This window comes from Rattus norvegicus, chromosome 1 (genome assembly GCF_036323735.1).
Source record: "Rattus norvegicus strain BN/NHsdMcwi chromosome 1, GRCr8, whole genome shotgun sequence".
Classification (NCBI taxonomy): Eukaryota; Metazoa; Chordata; class Mammalia; order Rodentia; family Muridae; genus Rattus; species Rattus norvegicus.
In genome coordinates, this window is record NC_086019.1 from 88438877 (window position 1) to 88451070 (window position 12194).

Genomic DNA, 12194 nt, shown 5'->3' on the forward strand with positions numbered 1-12194 from the left:
GACCCAGGAGGCTGAACCAGAAGGGCCTTCATGTTTAAAACCTGGACTAGAGAGTGAGACCCTTTTTTCAAGCCAACAATAAATACCTGCATCTCCACGGAATACGTATAAACTTAGACTGTGATTAGTCCCTTGTGAGCCAAGAGGACCACTGCAAGGGAGTCACAGGCCAGCGGGGGCTACATACTGAGACCATTTCTAATCAACAGGACACAAAACACATGCTTATGGTTAGCCTAAGGCCACTGCCGATAGAGGACACAGATGTACCCCATACACTTAGGATGTCATTTTATCAGTGACCTGAGCACATGCTCAGCAGCTACCTAATACACTCTGTTATAAAAGGGCACAGATAATTCGAGTTTAAGGGGAAAATCTACTAGGGTAGATTCTCTAACTGCCTGTATGAAATCTTCTCCCTTCCAGTGCCTGGCAAGGCTCCATTTCCCACGTTACAAAGCGAGCATCAGCCAGACCTTGTGTTCCCAGCCTGTCATTTCAGTATTTGGGAAGCTGAAGCAGGAGGGCCAGTGAGCTGGCTCAGAGAGTAAACGTGTGTGCTAGTATGGCTCAAAAAGGATATCTTTCATCCTAACACTCAGGAGGCAGAGGCAGGCAGATCTCTTCACAGAGAGAAGGTTCAAGGTCAGCCTGGTCAACATACAGAATGAGTTCCAGGTCAGCCAGAGCTATATAATAGAAAAACAGTCTCAGACAAAACAAAACAAAAATAAATAGGTAAATAAATAAACAAATCCATTTTAGTCTGAATGTTGTCCAGGAGGGCTCTTAGGGGCTCTGCAACCACCATTAAAGAAGGTGTGAGACTATGGGGTGAGACTATGAGAGACCATGGCTTATCCACAAGGTCCTTCTCTGGCACATAGGTCCTGAGGCTCCTGTGTTGCAGCCCCTCCACCAATGTGGAGATGTGCTATCCCTGGTTACCTCTTCCTCTCCCCAGGCTTTACTTTTTGCAGAGTGGGAACCCCAAGCCCACATGCTCACCTGAACAGAACGCCTTTGATGACCTGCCAGGCGTTGGGGGCTGGCTGGGGTGGAGGGTTCTGAGGCTGGGTCTCGGCTGGTGTGTCCCTCCCAATGCTGCCATTGCTGGTCACCTGTGGGAGGAAGAAAGTAGGATAAGGCTGATCAGGGTACCCTGAGTTCAGAGGCTGAGACTCTGTCCATCTTCCAAGAGGGCACACCAGTAGTCCCCAAGCAGAAAGGGCTTCAGAGGAAACTGCTCCCCAAGGATACCAGTGCTGGGCACAGTCCTGAGCTGCCTTCCAGTCTATGGGGACCTGTCTATCAGCACTGACCCAGACGGGGCAGCATTGGGAAGCAGGAGCTAAGAGGGAGCTGTGGCCTGGCCTGAGACTCAGGTGCTAGGAGTTAAATCACAGTACACTGGATAAAGGAGCAGGCACAGATGCAGCCAGCAGCTGAGGGACAGTCTGACAGTTTGAGTTGAGCACTATCCATGGAGGGCTGTTCTAGGCTCTGACACTGTTGGGGCTGATCCACAAGATCCTTCCCTGGGCATGAGGGCTCTGAGTCCATTCTCCAGCTCTCCAGTAGCTACAGTCCAGCAGGGAGACAGACAGACTGGCGCAGAACCTCACTGCTGTGAGCTGGTACACAAACACCCATCCCTTATACCCTGCAGAGCACCAAGCTCTGACTATAGCTGCATTCTGCAACTGAACAAACAATGGCTCAGAGAGATTAAGATAGTTGAGTTACTCAGGAGCAAGACAGCAAAGAGAAAGAATCAGGTAGGGATAAATAACATGGAAAGAAATCATCTCTCACCAGGCAGAGTGACACAGGCCTATAATCTCAGCATTTCAGAGGTAAAACCAGGAGGAGCAAGAGCTCAAAGTCTGTCTTAAAACACTATGAGACAGGGGCTGGGGATTTAGCTCAGTGGTTAGAGCGCTTACCTAGGAAGCGCAAGGCCCTGGGTTCGGTCCCCAGCTCCGAAAAAAAGAACCAAAAAAAAAAAACCACTATGAGACAACAAAGGCCATCTCAAAACACAAGAACTCTCTAGAAGCAGAGACATTCCGACAGCCAGGAAGGAGATAGTCCAGGTCAGGGCCATTTAGAAGCCTCTCTTTGGACACTGCTGGCTCCAGTCCTGTGCTAGTTTCTCCCGCTGGCTGTCCCATCCTGTCAGCCTTCAAAAGGTAGGACCAGAGGATTACAGAGATGGCTCTGTAGCTCAGAGCACGGCTGCTCTTTCTGACGACTGAGGTTCAGCTCCCAGCACACACAGTGGCTCACAGACATCTGTAATTCCAGTTCCAGATCTAATATCCTTTGACCTCCATAGGCACTGGGCACACATACAGTACACACACATACATGCAGGCAAAGCCCTCACATGCATAAAATAAAACAATCTTTTTAAAGGGCGGTGGGGGTGGGGGTGGGGGAGGTCTCACAACACCATGGGCATAGCAGAGAATACACACCTGACCCACACTTGTCAAGTCAGCACATACAGGGCCTCCCTGTCTCTGGGCCACCCATACCCACTGTCCTCAGGCTCCACTGCCCAGCCCTCTCCCCCAGGACCCTGAACCCCAATCCTGCCCATCTTTCCTTATCACCTCACGGCAGAAAGCAGAGCAGCCGTGGAGCAGAGCAGGTGCTGCTTGTTACCTCTCACCCCGATTCAGCAAGAGCTCCTCCTTGCTATGTCCCAAAGTGCAGGACAGCACCAGTGAGGTGTCAGGGAGGGAGTGATGGGGGTGGGGGGTACAGTAGATCTCAGCTGTAGTCCTCCCCACGGTTCTTGCCTGAGACACCTTAGGCATGTCATTAGGCATGTCACCCCTTCTGCCCTGAGAAGACTTCTGAAAACACTAGTACAGGGTGAACAGAAATTGTCTCCTCCATGGGCTCCCAGGACTGTTCTGCATACCTACTGTGTGCCGTGCTTGGTGGTAGCCTTTAAGCTCAGGAGCTCGATGGCCCAGGCTGTAGAGTCAAGAGGGTAACACACCCACAAAACAACAAATAGTAAAGAAGCCAAGTACAGGGCAGACATCTAAACCCCAGCACTGGGAAAGAGGATGAGAATAAAAAGACAAAACTACTGCCTATTTACCTACCTACCTATCAACTATTTACCTATCAACCATCAACCTATCATCTAGCTGCCTGACTTTATTTTTTGTTTTTACAAGACAGGGTTTCTCCATGTAGCCTTGGCTATCTTGGAACTCAGGCTGTAGAACAAGCTGGCCTCGCTTGCCTCTGCCTCACAAGTGCTGGGACTAATGGTGTACAACACTGCTCCCAGCTCTATCTGGGTTCTTTTTGGTTTTAGTTTTTCAAGACAGGGTTTCTCTGTGTCATACCCAGTAAATGTCTAGCTGTCCTGGACTTGCTCTGTCAATCAAGTTGGCCTCAAACACAGAGATCTACCTGCATCTAGCTGGGATGTGCCACCACGCCTGGCCTCATCTGTTTGTTTAAGGTAAACATGCAGGCAGTACTGTGTGCCTGTTCAGCCATCCATCCTTATGGTACACTCAGTGCTCTTCTTAAAATAAGGTAAACAGAAATATGTTTGGAGAAACAAGCAGAAGATGACAGCCACTAGGACAAAAGGTAGGACCCACAAAGACTGGACTGACATCTCAGTGAGTCTCTCAGGCTGAAAGTAACATGGAGAACCCAGGGAAAGGTGTTTTAATGGTGGGGAGAGTATGAGGGCCAGCAGACATCTGACCATAGAGTCCTTACTCTGAGGATGTTGAGATTAGCCAAGTTTCTATTGAGTCTGGATAGATTCAGAGTCAGGAAGAGAGGTGGGGGCCCAGGCCAGGTGTGATCTGAAGTCACACCTAGCTGCTTCCAGGTCTTGTCTCCTACAGTGATGGGCAATCCAACTAGGAAGACTCCCACAGACAAGTAGACCAAACCCATGAGGTATACTCCTCATACGCAGGAGCATGGCCACAGTCAGAAAGCCCCTCAGAGTACTGTGGGGTGTGAGGAAACAGGCGGGTTCTGAGCTACTGCTTGCCTGGATTTCATGAGGATGGGGTGGGGAGCATGGCTCAGTATTCCCAGAATTCAGGATACACCAGACCCTGGGTCCCATCCCCAGTACTGGGAAGGCATGGAATTATCCTGAGTCAAGAAGACAGGAGGGGTTGGGGATTTAGCTCAGTGGTAGAGCGCTTGCCTAGCGAGCGCAAGGCCCTGGGTTCAGTCCCCAGCTCCGAAAAAAAGAAAAAAAGAAAAAAAAAAAAAAGGCCAGGAAAACTCACAAGGTAGCTCACAACTATCTGTGATCCCAGTCCCCAGGGATCTGATACCCTCTTTCAGCCTCTACATGTATCAGGTATCCATGTGGGCAATTACTCATGTACAAGAAATGAAGTAGATATAAGCATTTCTCTTTTTCTTCTTAATGTTTCTTTTATTTTATGGGGAGGACATATACCACAGCATGTGTGCAGAGGTCAGAGGACAATTTGAGAGACTTGGTTCTATACTTTTGCCATGTGGGATCCAGGGATCAAATTCAGGCTGAGAGGCTTGGCAATGTGTGCCTTTGCCCACTGCTCCATCTCACTGCTCCCTCTCATTGGTCCCTAAACCATTTTCATGTGTGAATGGACAAGAACAAGTGCCTTTTAAAAATATTTACGGGGGCTGGGGATTTAGCTCAGTGGTAGAGCGCTTACCTAGGAAGCGCAAGGCCCTGGGTTCGGTCCCCAGCTCCGAAAAAAAGAACCAAAAAAAAAAAAATATTTATGGATTATGAGTGTTTTGCCTACACGTATGTCTGTGCATCATGTACATACCCTGTGCCTGGTGAAGCCAGATGAGGTCATGGGATCCCATGGAACTGGAGTTACAGAGGGTTATGGGTTACGGGTTGTGGGTGTTGGGAAGCAAACCTTGGTCCCTGGAAGAGCAGTCAATGCTCTTTGCTAAATAATTTGTTTTTGAGTTAGGGTCTATGTAGCCCTGGCTGCCCTGCAACTCTCTATGCAGACCGGGCTGGCTTCAAACTCAAAGATCCTCCTGCCTCTGCCCACCAAGTGCTGGGATGTGCAGGTGTGCAGCACCACTGACCACGATTTCTTTTGAATTGTGTACAAGTACATGGTATACATTTGAATGCAGGTGCCCCTGGACACCAGAAGAGGTTGCCGCGCCCCTGAGCTGGAGTTACAGGCAGTGACTGGTGAGCTGTCCAGTGTGGGTGATGGGGATTGAACTATGGTGTCCTGCAACAACAGTCCAGCCTCTTAATGTCTGAGTCAGTTCTCCAGCACCCACCCCCTCTCTACCCCACCCCCCAAAAAGAAGTTTAGCTGATGTGATGGCCCACTCCTGCATTCCAAGCATCCAGGAGGGAGACTTGGAAGATCTCTTTGGGTTGAAGACAACCTGGATTGCATGTCGAGTTCTGGATCAGTTAAGGCTCTCTACAGAGACTGTCTCAAAAAAGTAAATATATAAATAAATAAATAAATGTTATTATTATTATTACTATTGTGCATATGTATGGTGCATATGTGTGAATGTGTGTACTCCATCATGTGTGTGAAGTTCAGAGACATACTGTTCTCTATGTAGGCTCCAGGGATGACATGGGCTACCAGGTTTATCTGGTCGCTGTTTTATCTACTCGTCTAGCTCGACAGCCTTCCCTACCCGAGTGTTTTCAACTGTGCACGCCTGTAACACCAACTCAGGAAGGAATGGCTGAAGGACTGCCTTAAGTCTAAAGCCAACCTAGCTTACGGGAGATCCCTTTTCTACCACCCATTAAAGCTTGCCTGGAGATGGCTCAGCTCAGTTAAGAGCCCTGACTGCTCTTCCAGAGGTCCCTAGTTCAACTCCAACAACCACATGGTGGCTCACAACCATCTGTGATGGGATCAGATATCCTCTTCTGGTGTGTCTGAAGACAGCTACAGTGTACTCATGTTCATAAGATAAATAAATATTTAAAAAAAGAGAGAGACTTAAAAAAATAAATAAAAATTTAAAAAAACAAAACAGTAGAGCTGGTTGGTGGCTTATGCCTTTAATCCCAGTACTTGGGAGGCAGAAGCAACTGGATCTCTGTGAGTTCAAGGCCAGCGTTGTCTACATAGTTCCAGAAGATAGATAGATAGATAGATAGATAGATAGATAGATAGATAGATAGATAGATAAATAGATCCTATCTCAATGCATGCATGCATGCACGCACACACCCACACATACCCACACCCTAATAAATAGGACTGGAGAAATGGTTGAGCAGTTATAAGCACTTGCTGATCTTGCAGAGGGCTGGTTTTGTTATCAGCAACATCCTACCATCTATAATCCATTTCAAGTGATCTGACCTTTGGCAGGCACCAGGCATGTGGTGCACATGCATACATGTAGGCAAAGCACTCATACACATAAATCACCTAAAAATTAAAAAAGAAGAAGACAAAACCAAAGTATGTAAGTTAAACCTGGACAGAGAGGTGACTCCTGGGGCTCCCCTGGCCTTCAGAGTCAAAGGCCCACCCTTACCAGAGCCTGGTACACTGTGCCTCCCTGCTTCTCTGTTTGGCCGTATGCTTAGCTCATCATCCTTCCTCACACCAGGCATCTTCTACCTCAGGCCTCTCACAGTCCAGTTCCATTACATTAATGGCCTTTCCTTTAGAGGGTGTGACTCCTCCTGTCCCTCCTCAGATCTGATAGAGTACCACCTTCTCTGGGACATCTTCCCCAATACCCTATTTGAATGGCAGCTCTCCCACATACCCACTGCTCACTCCATACACACACCAGCTATATATCTAAGACTCTGCCAATTGCAGCCAGGTATATTTTTTTAATTTTTTTTTTTTTTTTTCAGAGCTGGGGACCGAACCCAGGGCCTTGCCACTGCGCTAAATCCCCAACCCCTAGCCAGGTATATTTTTGTTACCGTGTCTCCACCTATGCATCCCCACCTCTTACTGGAGACACATGAGGTCCAAGAAGGCAGAGCCTGTTCTACCCAGCCTTGTAGCAGCTGAGGGAATGAGTGAGGCTAGCCTGAAGAGGGGCAGGCTGCCAGGACACAGGCAAGGACAGGGTCTGCAGGCTTCATGCTAAGCCAGCAGGCTGCGGAGGGTGGCAGAGACTGTGAAGAAGGCGGTAGGGAGGAAAGCACAGCTCCTGCTTGCTCTTGCCTCTGTGCCTGAGCTCAAAGACCCTCCTCCAGGAGCACCCAACAGTCTGGTAAACAGTTAGGACCACTTACAGGACCATGTGCTCAAGGACTGCTCAGATCCACCGTGACCACCCAGACTGTATCTCAGCACAGCCTCAGTTCAGTAGCCACTCAGTGCTGTGGAGGTGTAGAGACCTGCCAGTGACGGACTAGGGCTGCAGCTCAGTGTGTGGTTTGCTAGGCATGCAGGGATCCTGGGAATTCACTGCCTAGGCCATTAATAAAATAAAACAAAACAAAACTTCCTCTAACTTACCCTCTCCTTGCCCAGCCCTAAGCTGAGGGAGGTAGAGATATAGTACTGACCAAAAGTCCAGTGGAAGAGTGGGCAGGCTGGGCCATCAGAACCCATGGAGAGCCCAAAGGGCACAGCTCACCCAGTCTGAGAGGATTTCTTTCTTAGAGAAAGGAAACCTGAAATCTGAGGACTAAGGATCATCCAGGTAGTGAGGCATGTCAGGAAGCGGAGGGAAAAAGGATTCTGAGTCTGAGGCTAGACTGAACTACATGGTGAAGACTCTTGCCTTCAATCAAACAAATCCAAAAAATGCCCAACCTTCTGTGGCCCTGCACATGCCTTGCGCTTACAGCTCCCTCTAGGAGTAAGCTCCTAAGTGGATGTTACTGAGGATTGTGTGAGAGCAAGAAGATCAAGAGGGAGAAATAGGGAAGACTCCAAATAAGGAGAATGGAAGCACTCTAGGAGGTAAGGTTCACAGCAGATGACACTGTCCCAGCTGTCCACACAGGTGATTCTGCCTCCGTCACCCCTGCCCCCACCCCGAGAACACTCAGAAACTTCTAGAGACTTTTTTGATTGTCAAACCAGGAAAGAGTATACATGCTACTTACTGGCATAGTCTGCAAATACCAGGGGACAAGGTGCACAGGGCAGCCTCACATTGAAGGATTTACCAACTCAAAATGTCAATAACCAAGGGTGTTTTTAAGTTGGACAATGGAGGCTCACACCTTTATTCCCAGCACTTGGGAGGCAAAAGCAGATGGATCTGTAGTTCCAAGCTAGTCTGAGCTACAGAGTGAGTTCCAGAACTACAAAAACAAACAAACCTGGGTATAATGGGCACACCTTTAATTACAGCACTTGGAAGACAGAGGCAGGCAGAACTCTATGAGTTCCAGACCAGCCAGGGCTACAAAAACTTGAGATGACTTTAAAAAGTCTCAAAAATTAAAAGAGAGAGAGAAAAACAAAAGGAAAAAAAATAGAACGAAAAAAGCCTAGTCTAGTCTGAAGTAAACAGTTCATTCGAGATCTTGATCTGCTTTTAAAAAGAAAAAAAAAAAGGAAAAGAAGTGTACTTTATCCTGAAGGCCAAAGGATGAGTATTAAAACTTTTCAAGCATGAGCTAGGATTAGAAGCATATGCCTGTCATCTCAGAACTTGGGAGGCTGAAGCAGAAAGGCCACCACCAGCCCTAGCTTCACAGGAAGACCCTGACGAAAGTCACAAACAAAAGATTTAGCGCAGAGATGGGAACCAGAGAGGCTCCACATGTGACTACTCAACACAGTGTAAGTCTTGGTCTCTCATGCCACTGACACCCAGTAGTCAACAGAAACTTGAAGGAACTAGTTCCAAGGATCAGAAGAGAGGGAGTCCCTGCAGACCCAGCTAGTGTATTCATCCCAGCAGAGATAAACCAACAATTTCCTGAGCTGCTTGTACCCCAGGTCTGGTTGGAAATGCCAGAAAGACTCAGCTCAGAAAAGCTGGGTTCTATCTCATCGCTGTAGCCCGGTATCTTCCCTCAAGTGAGTCTATCTGCCCCGTCTTTGAGATCCTACAGCCCTTCATCTCCTCATCCCGACTTCTGTCACTTCCCTAGTATGTTTACACAGTCTCCTTTCCCACTCCCCTGACTGCAGGGACAAGGCTGGAGACAGCTTTACAGCCATTAAGTATGGGCCTCTCACTCAACTCCTCCATTAACCACTGGGGAAATGAAGACCCAAAGGAAGAAACTTGTCCAAGGTCACATCCAGTCAGCTTCACGCACCCCTCCCAGTCGGTCCTCCTCACCCCTGAGCTTCCTCCTACATGTCAGTGACATCCCAGTGGGTGGGTCGACAGCACCTTGCTGTCACTCCATCAATTCCAGCAGAAGCCTGCACTGTGCCTGAGTGAACTGGTACGCTCTGAAGTCTCAGTGTAGTTTGGGTAGTAATGGGTTAGAAGGCAAACGCGCCTGGACCAATTTCTCTATTTGATCAGCTAAGGTTAAAAGCGCCCATCTCAGTCCAGACCACCCACGGTCAGCTTTTTCATAGAACGAATAACAAAGCTAACCTGGGTGACCTTCTACAAGCGCCTTCGACTCATTCCTCGGATCCTTGTCTGTGAAATGGGTCGGTCCGCCTCCGCAGCCCATGCCCTTTCTCCACCACAAATTACCGTATTTGCCCTGAGCTTGAAAACTACCAATCACTGCCCCCTATCTCAGGCACTGCGGAGCGGACCCAGAACGCCAGACCTCTCTAGGAAAAGTGTTGGAGCCTGGAACCACACAGTCACTCGAGGACCGAGGACGCTTGGGTTTACAAGTTTGCGCCCCTCCGCGCCACCCTCTCCTCAGCTCGAGCAAGGAGTCCGCTGGACGCCCGGCGCGAGCCTGCAGGAGACCTGGCGCGCAACAGGGCCCGGTTCCCGCCACCGTCCGGCCTCCTGGGCAGCCGGGCGCCGCCAGGGCCCAATATTCAAGGTCCCTCTGGGGCATGGAGCCCCCGGTGCATCCGACTCCTCCAAAAAGGACAAGACACTCCCTGCAGGAGTGTCCCCCCGCTGGGGAAGAGCCCCCTCAGGCACCTCTCGGCCTCCGTACCTGACCAGAGCTGCCTCCCCCGGCCGCCACCACGGCGCTGCCGGCCCCGTCCGCCTCCTGCGCCGCCGCCATCTTCCTGCTCCGGGTCCCCGCCCCCGCCGCCAGCCCCGCCCCGTCCCCGACGGCGCCAGCGCAATCGCGCGAGATCTCACATTTAGCCCACCCCGCCAGGCTTCCGTATCTGAACGGAGCGCCTCAAGCCACGCCCTCTTGAAGACCCGTCTCGGCCACCGTACTCCGCTTCCACCTCTTTTCATCGCAGGATATTTGTTTTGGTCTAGCATAGAGTGACTTCTCCGAGTACTTGAACTTTCTAGTCTAAAATGCTCTTTTCATGGATTCTACTTTGTACACCCTGCCAAGTTGGATGATTTTTTTTTGATTGTATGGCCATTCCAAGCAATTCGACCGCAGTTCGGATTGCCGTTTCTTCGCGGTTTTTACAGTCGATGGTTTCGGAGATTTCTGGCCACCGTAGCGATTCGTAGCAACCCACTAGAGCCACGCCCCTATTGAAAAGAAACCCCCTTTCTGGCTGTGACTTTTCGTCATACGGGGTGGTCATTACCTTGTTATTTTCACTTCTAATGCGATTTCCTTTTTTTTTTTTTTTTTTTGGTTCTTTTTTTTCGGAGCTGGGGACCGAACCCAGGGCCTTGCGCTTCCTAGGTAAGCGCTCTACCACTGAGCTAAATCCCCAGCCCCGATTTCCTTGTTTTAAACTTTAGTCGTCTACCTCGGGAGATTGTAGTCTCTCCATTCATTCTTACAACGCATCTGCTTTCTTACGGACACCGCACCTGGAAATAGGACCCTAGCCACTTTTTCTTTTCTTTTTTTTTTTTTCGGAGCTGGGGACCGAACCCAGGGTTGCGGTTGCTAGGCAAGCGCTCTACCACTGAGCTAAATCCCCAACCCCTAGCCACTTTTTAAAAATAAAGGTTCATGTATTTATTTTATACTATATCTGCATGTCACACGAGGGCATCAGATCACCTTATAGGTGGTTGTGAGCCACCGTTGCTGAAGTAAACTCAGGACCTCTGAAAGAGCAGATAATGCTCTTAACCGCTAAACCATCTCTCCAGCCCGGACCCTAGCCGCTTTTAGGCTGTTTAGTTTAGTACTCGTCTTCCAGTAGGGGGTCTATGCTTTCCGGCAAACCTCGAATCTTTAAATACAAAGACAGGATCTCATATTGTAGCTCAGACCCGCCTCAACTCCTGACCCTCCTGCCTCAGCCTCTGGAATACTGAGGATAAAACGCCACAAACCTGATTAATAACCGTATTTTCTCTTTTTGCTTGTTCATTTTGATGGGTAAAGGGAAAGGTCTTGAAATGAAATCCTGGCTGTGGCAGGCATAGAATTAGTGGCATCTTCCGGTCTCATTCTTCAGAATGCTATCTGGGATTACAGTTTATGTCCCAGCACATTAAACAAGTGACAGACCAAATCGTTTGGGTTCAGACTCCATCTTAGAGAACCTGTCCTAAGGAGGAACTCAAGTAAACCAACAGGCCAGTACCTAGCACCAGTTTTGAGGCTCCACCTCAACAAGAGCTTGAATAAAGAGACCCTAATGTGATTGCATTGGATTCAACTCCTTGGTGGTCTTTGGGGTTTCATGGCACAACACAAAAACACCATGATTTTACATTAGCTACAAAACCTCTCAATTTGCTCTTACCCTCTTTTGCTCTTGCTTCTCTGCTCTCTTCCCCTCTGTCCCCTGTCCCTTCTCTCCCCATCCTTCCCTCTTTCCCTCCACGTGCCCATGGCCCGCCTCCTTTGTTTCTCCCTCTACTCTTCTCTCATTAAACTCTCCACGTGGAAAAAAAAAAAACTCTCAATTTTATTAGCTAAGAAGTTAGTGAATTACATCAGTTACAAAAATCTCTCAAATTTTATAGTGGCTACAAAATCAAAGATTGTTAGACAACAATCAGGGACTGGTATGTTGGTGCTCAACTCTAGTCCCAGCACTGGGAAGGCAGAAGCCGGAAGATCTCTGAGTTTATAGTCAGCCTGAGCTGCATAGCTACATATACCCTGTCTCAATAAAGAATTGTGAGCTGCCCAACAGGAGGGCTAAGAACTGACTGCT

The 12194-nt window shown here is 48.9% G+C and overlaps 1 protein-coding gene and 1 long non-coding RNA gene across 3 annotated transcripts in view; one reads left to right on the top strand and one right to left on the bottom strand.

Moving 5' to 3' along the window:
- Positions 1 to 10171, bottom strand: part of Clptm1 (CLPTM1 regulator of GABA type A receptor forward trafficking) — a 31601-nt gene extending 21430 nt beyond the window's left edge. The window contains exons 1-2 of the mRNA NM_001106232.1: positions 10088 to 10171; positions 1012 to 1124 (exon numbers count right to left, since the gene is read on the bottom strand). Of these exons, the coding sequence (NP_001099702.1) occupies positions 1012 to 1124; positions 10088 to 10159 (185 nt within the window). The 5' untranslated portion in view covers positions 10160 to 10171. The remainder of the gene's footprint in view (positions 1 to 1011; positions 1125 to 10087) is intronic.
- Positions 1121 to 5526, top strand: LOC134482894 (uncharacterized). Of its 2 annotated transcripts, XR_010059596.1 has the most exons (3): positions 1121 to 2195; positions 3379 to 3493; positions 5158 to 5526. It is a non-coding gene; the product is annotated as an uncharacterized LOC134482894 (long non-coding RNA). The 2 variants fall into 2 exon arrangements; XR_010059595.1 differs by lacking the exon at positions 3379 to 3493.
- Positions 10172 to 12194: the final 2023 nt, after the last annotated feature.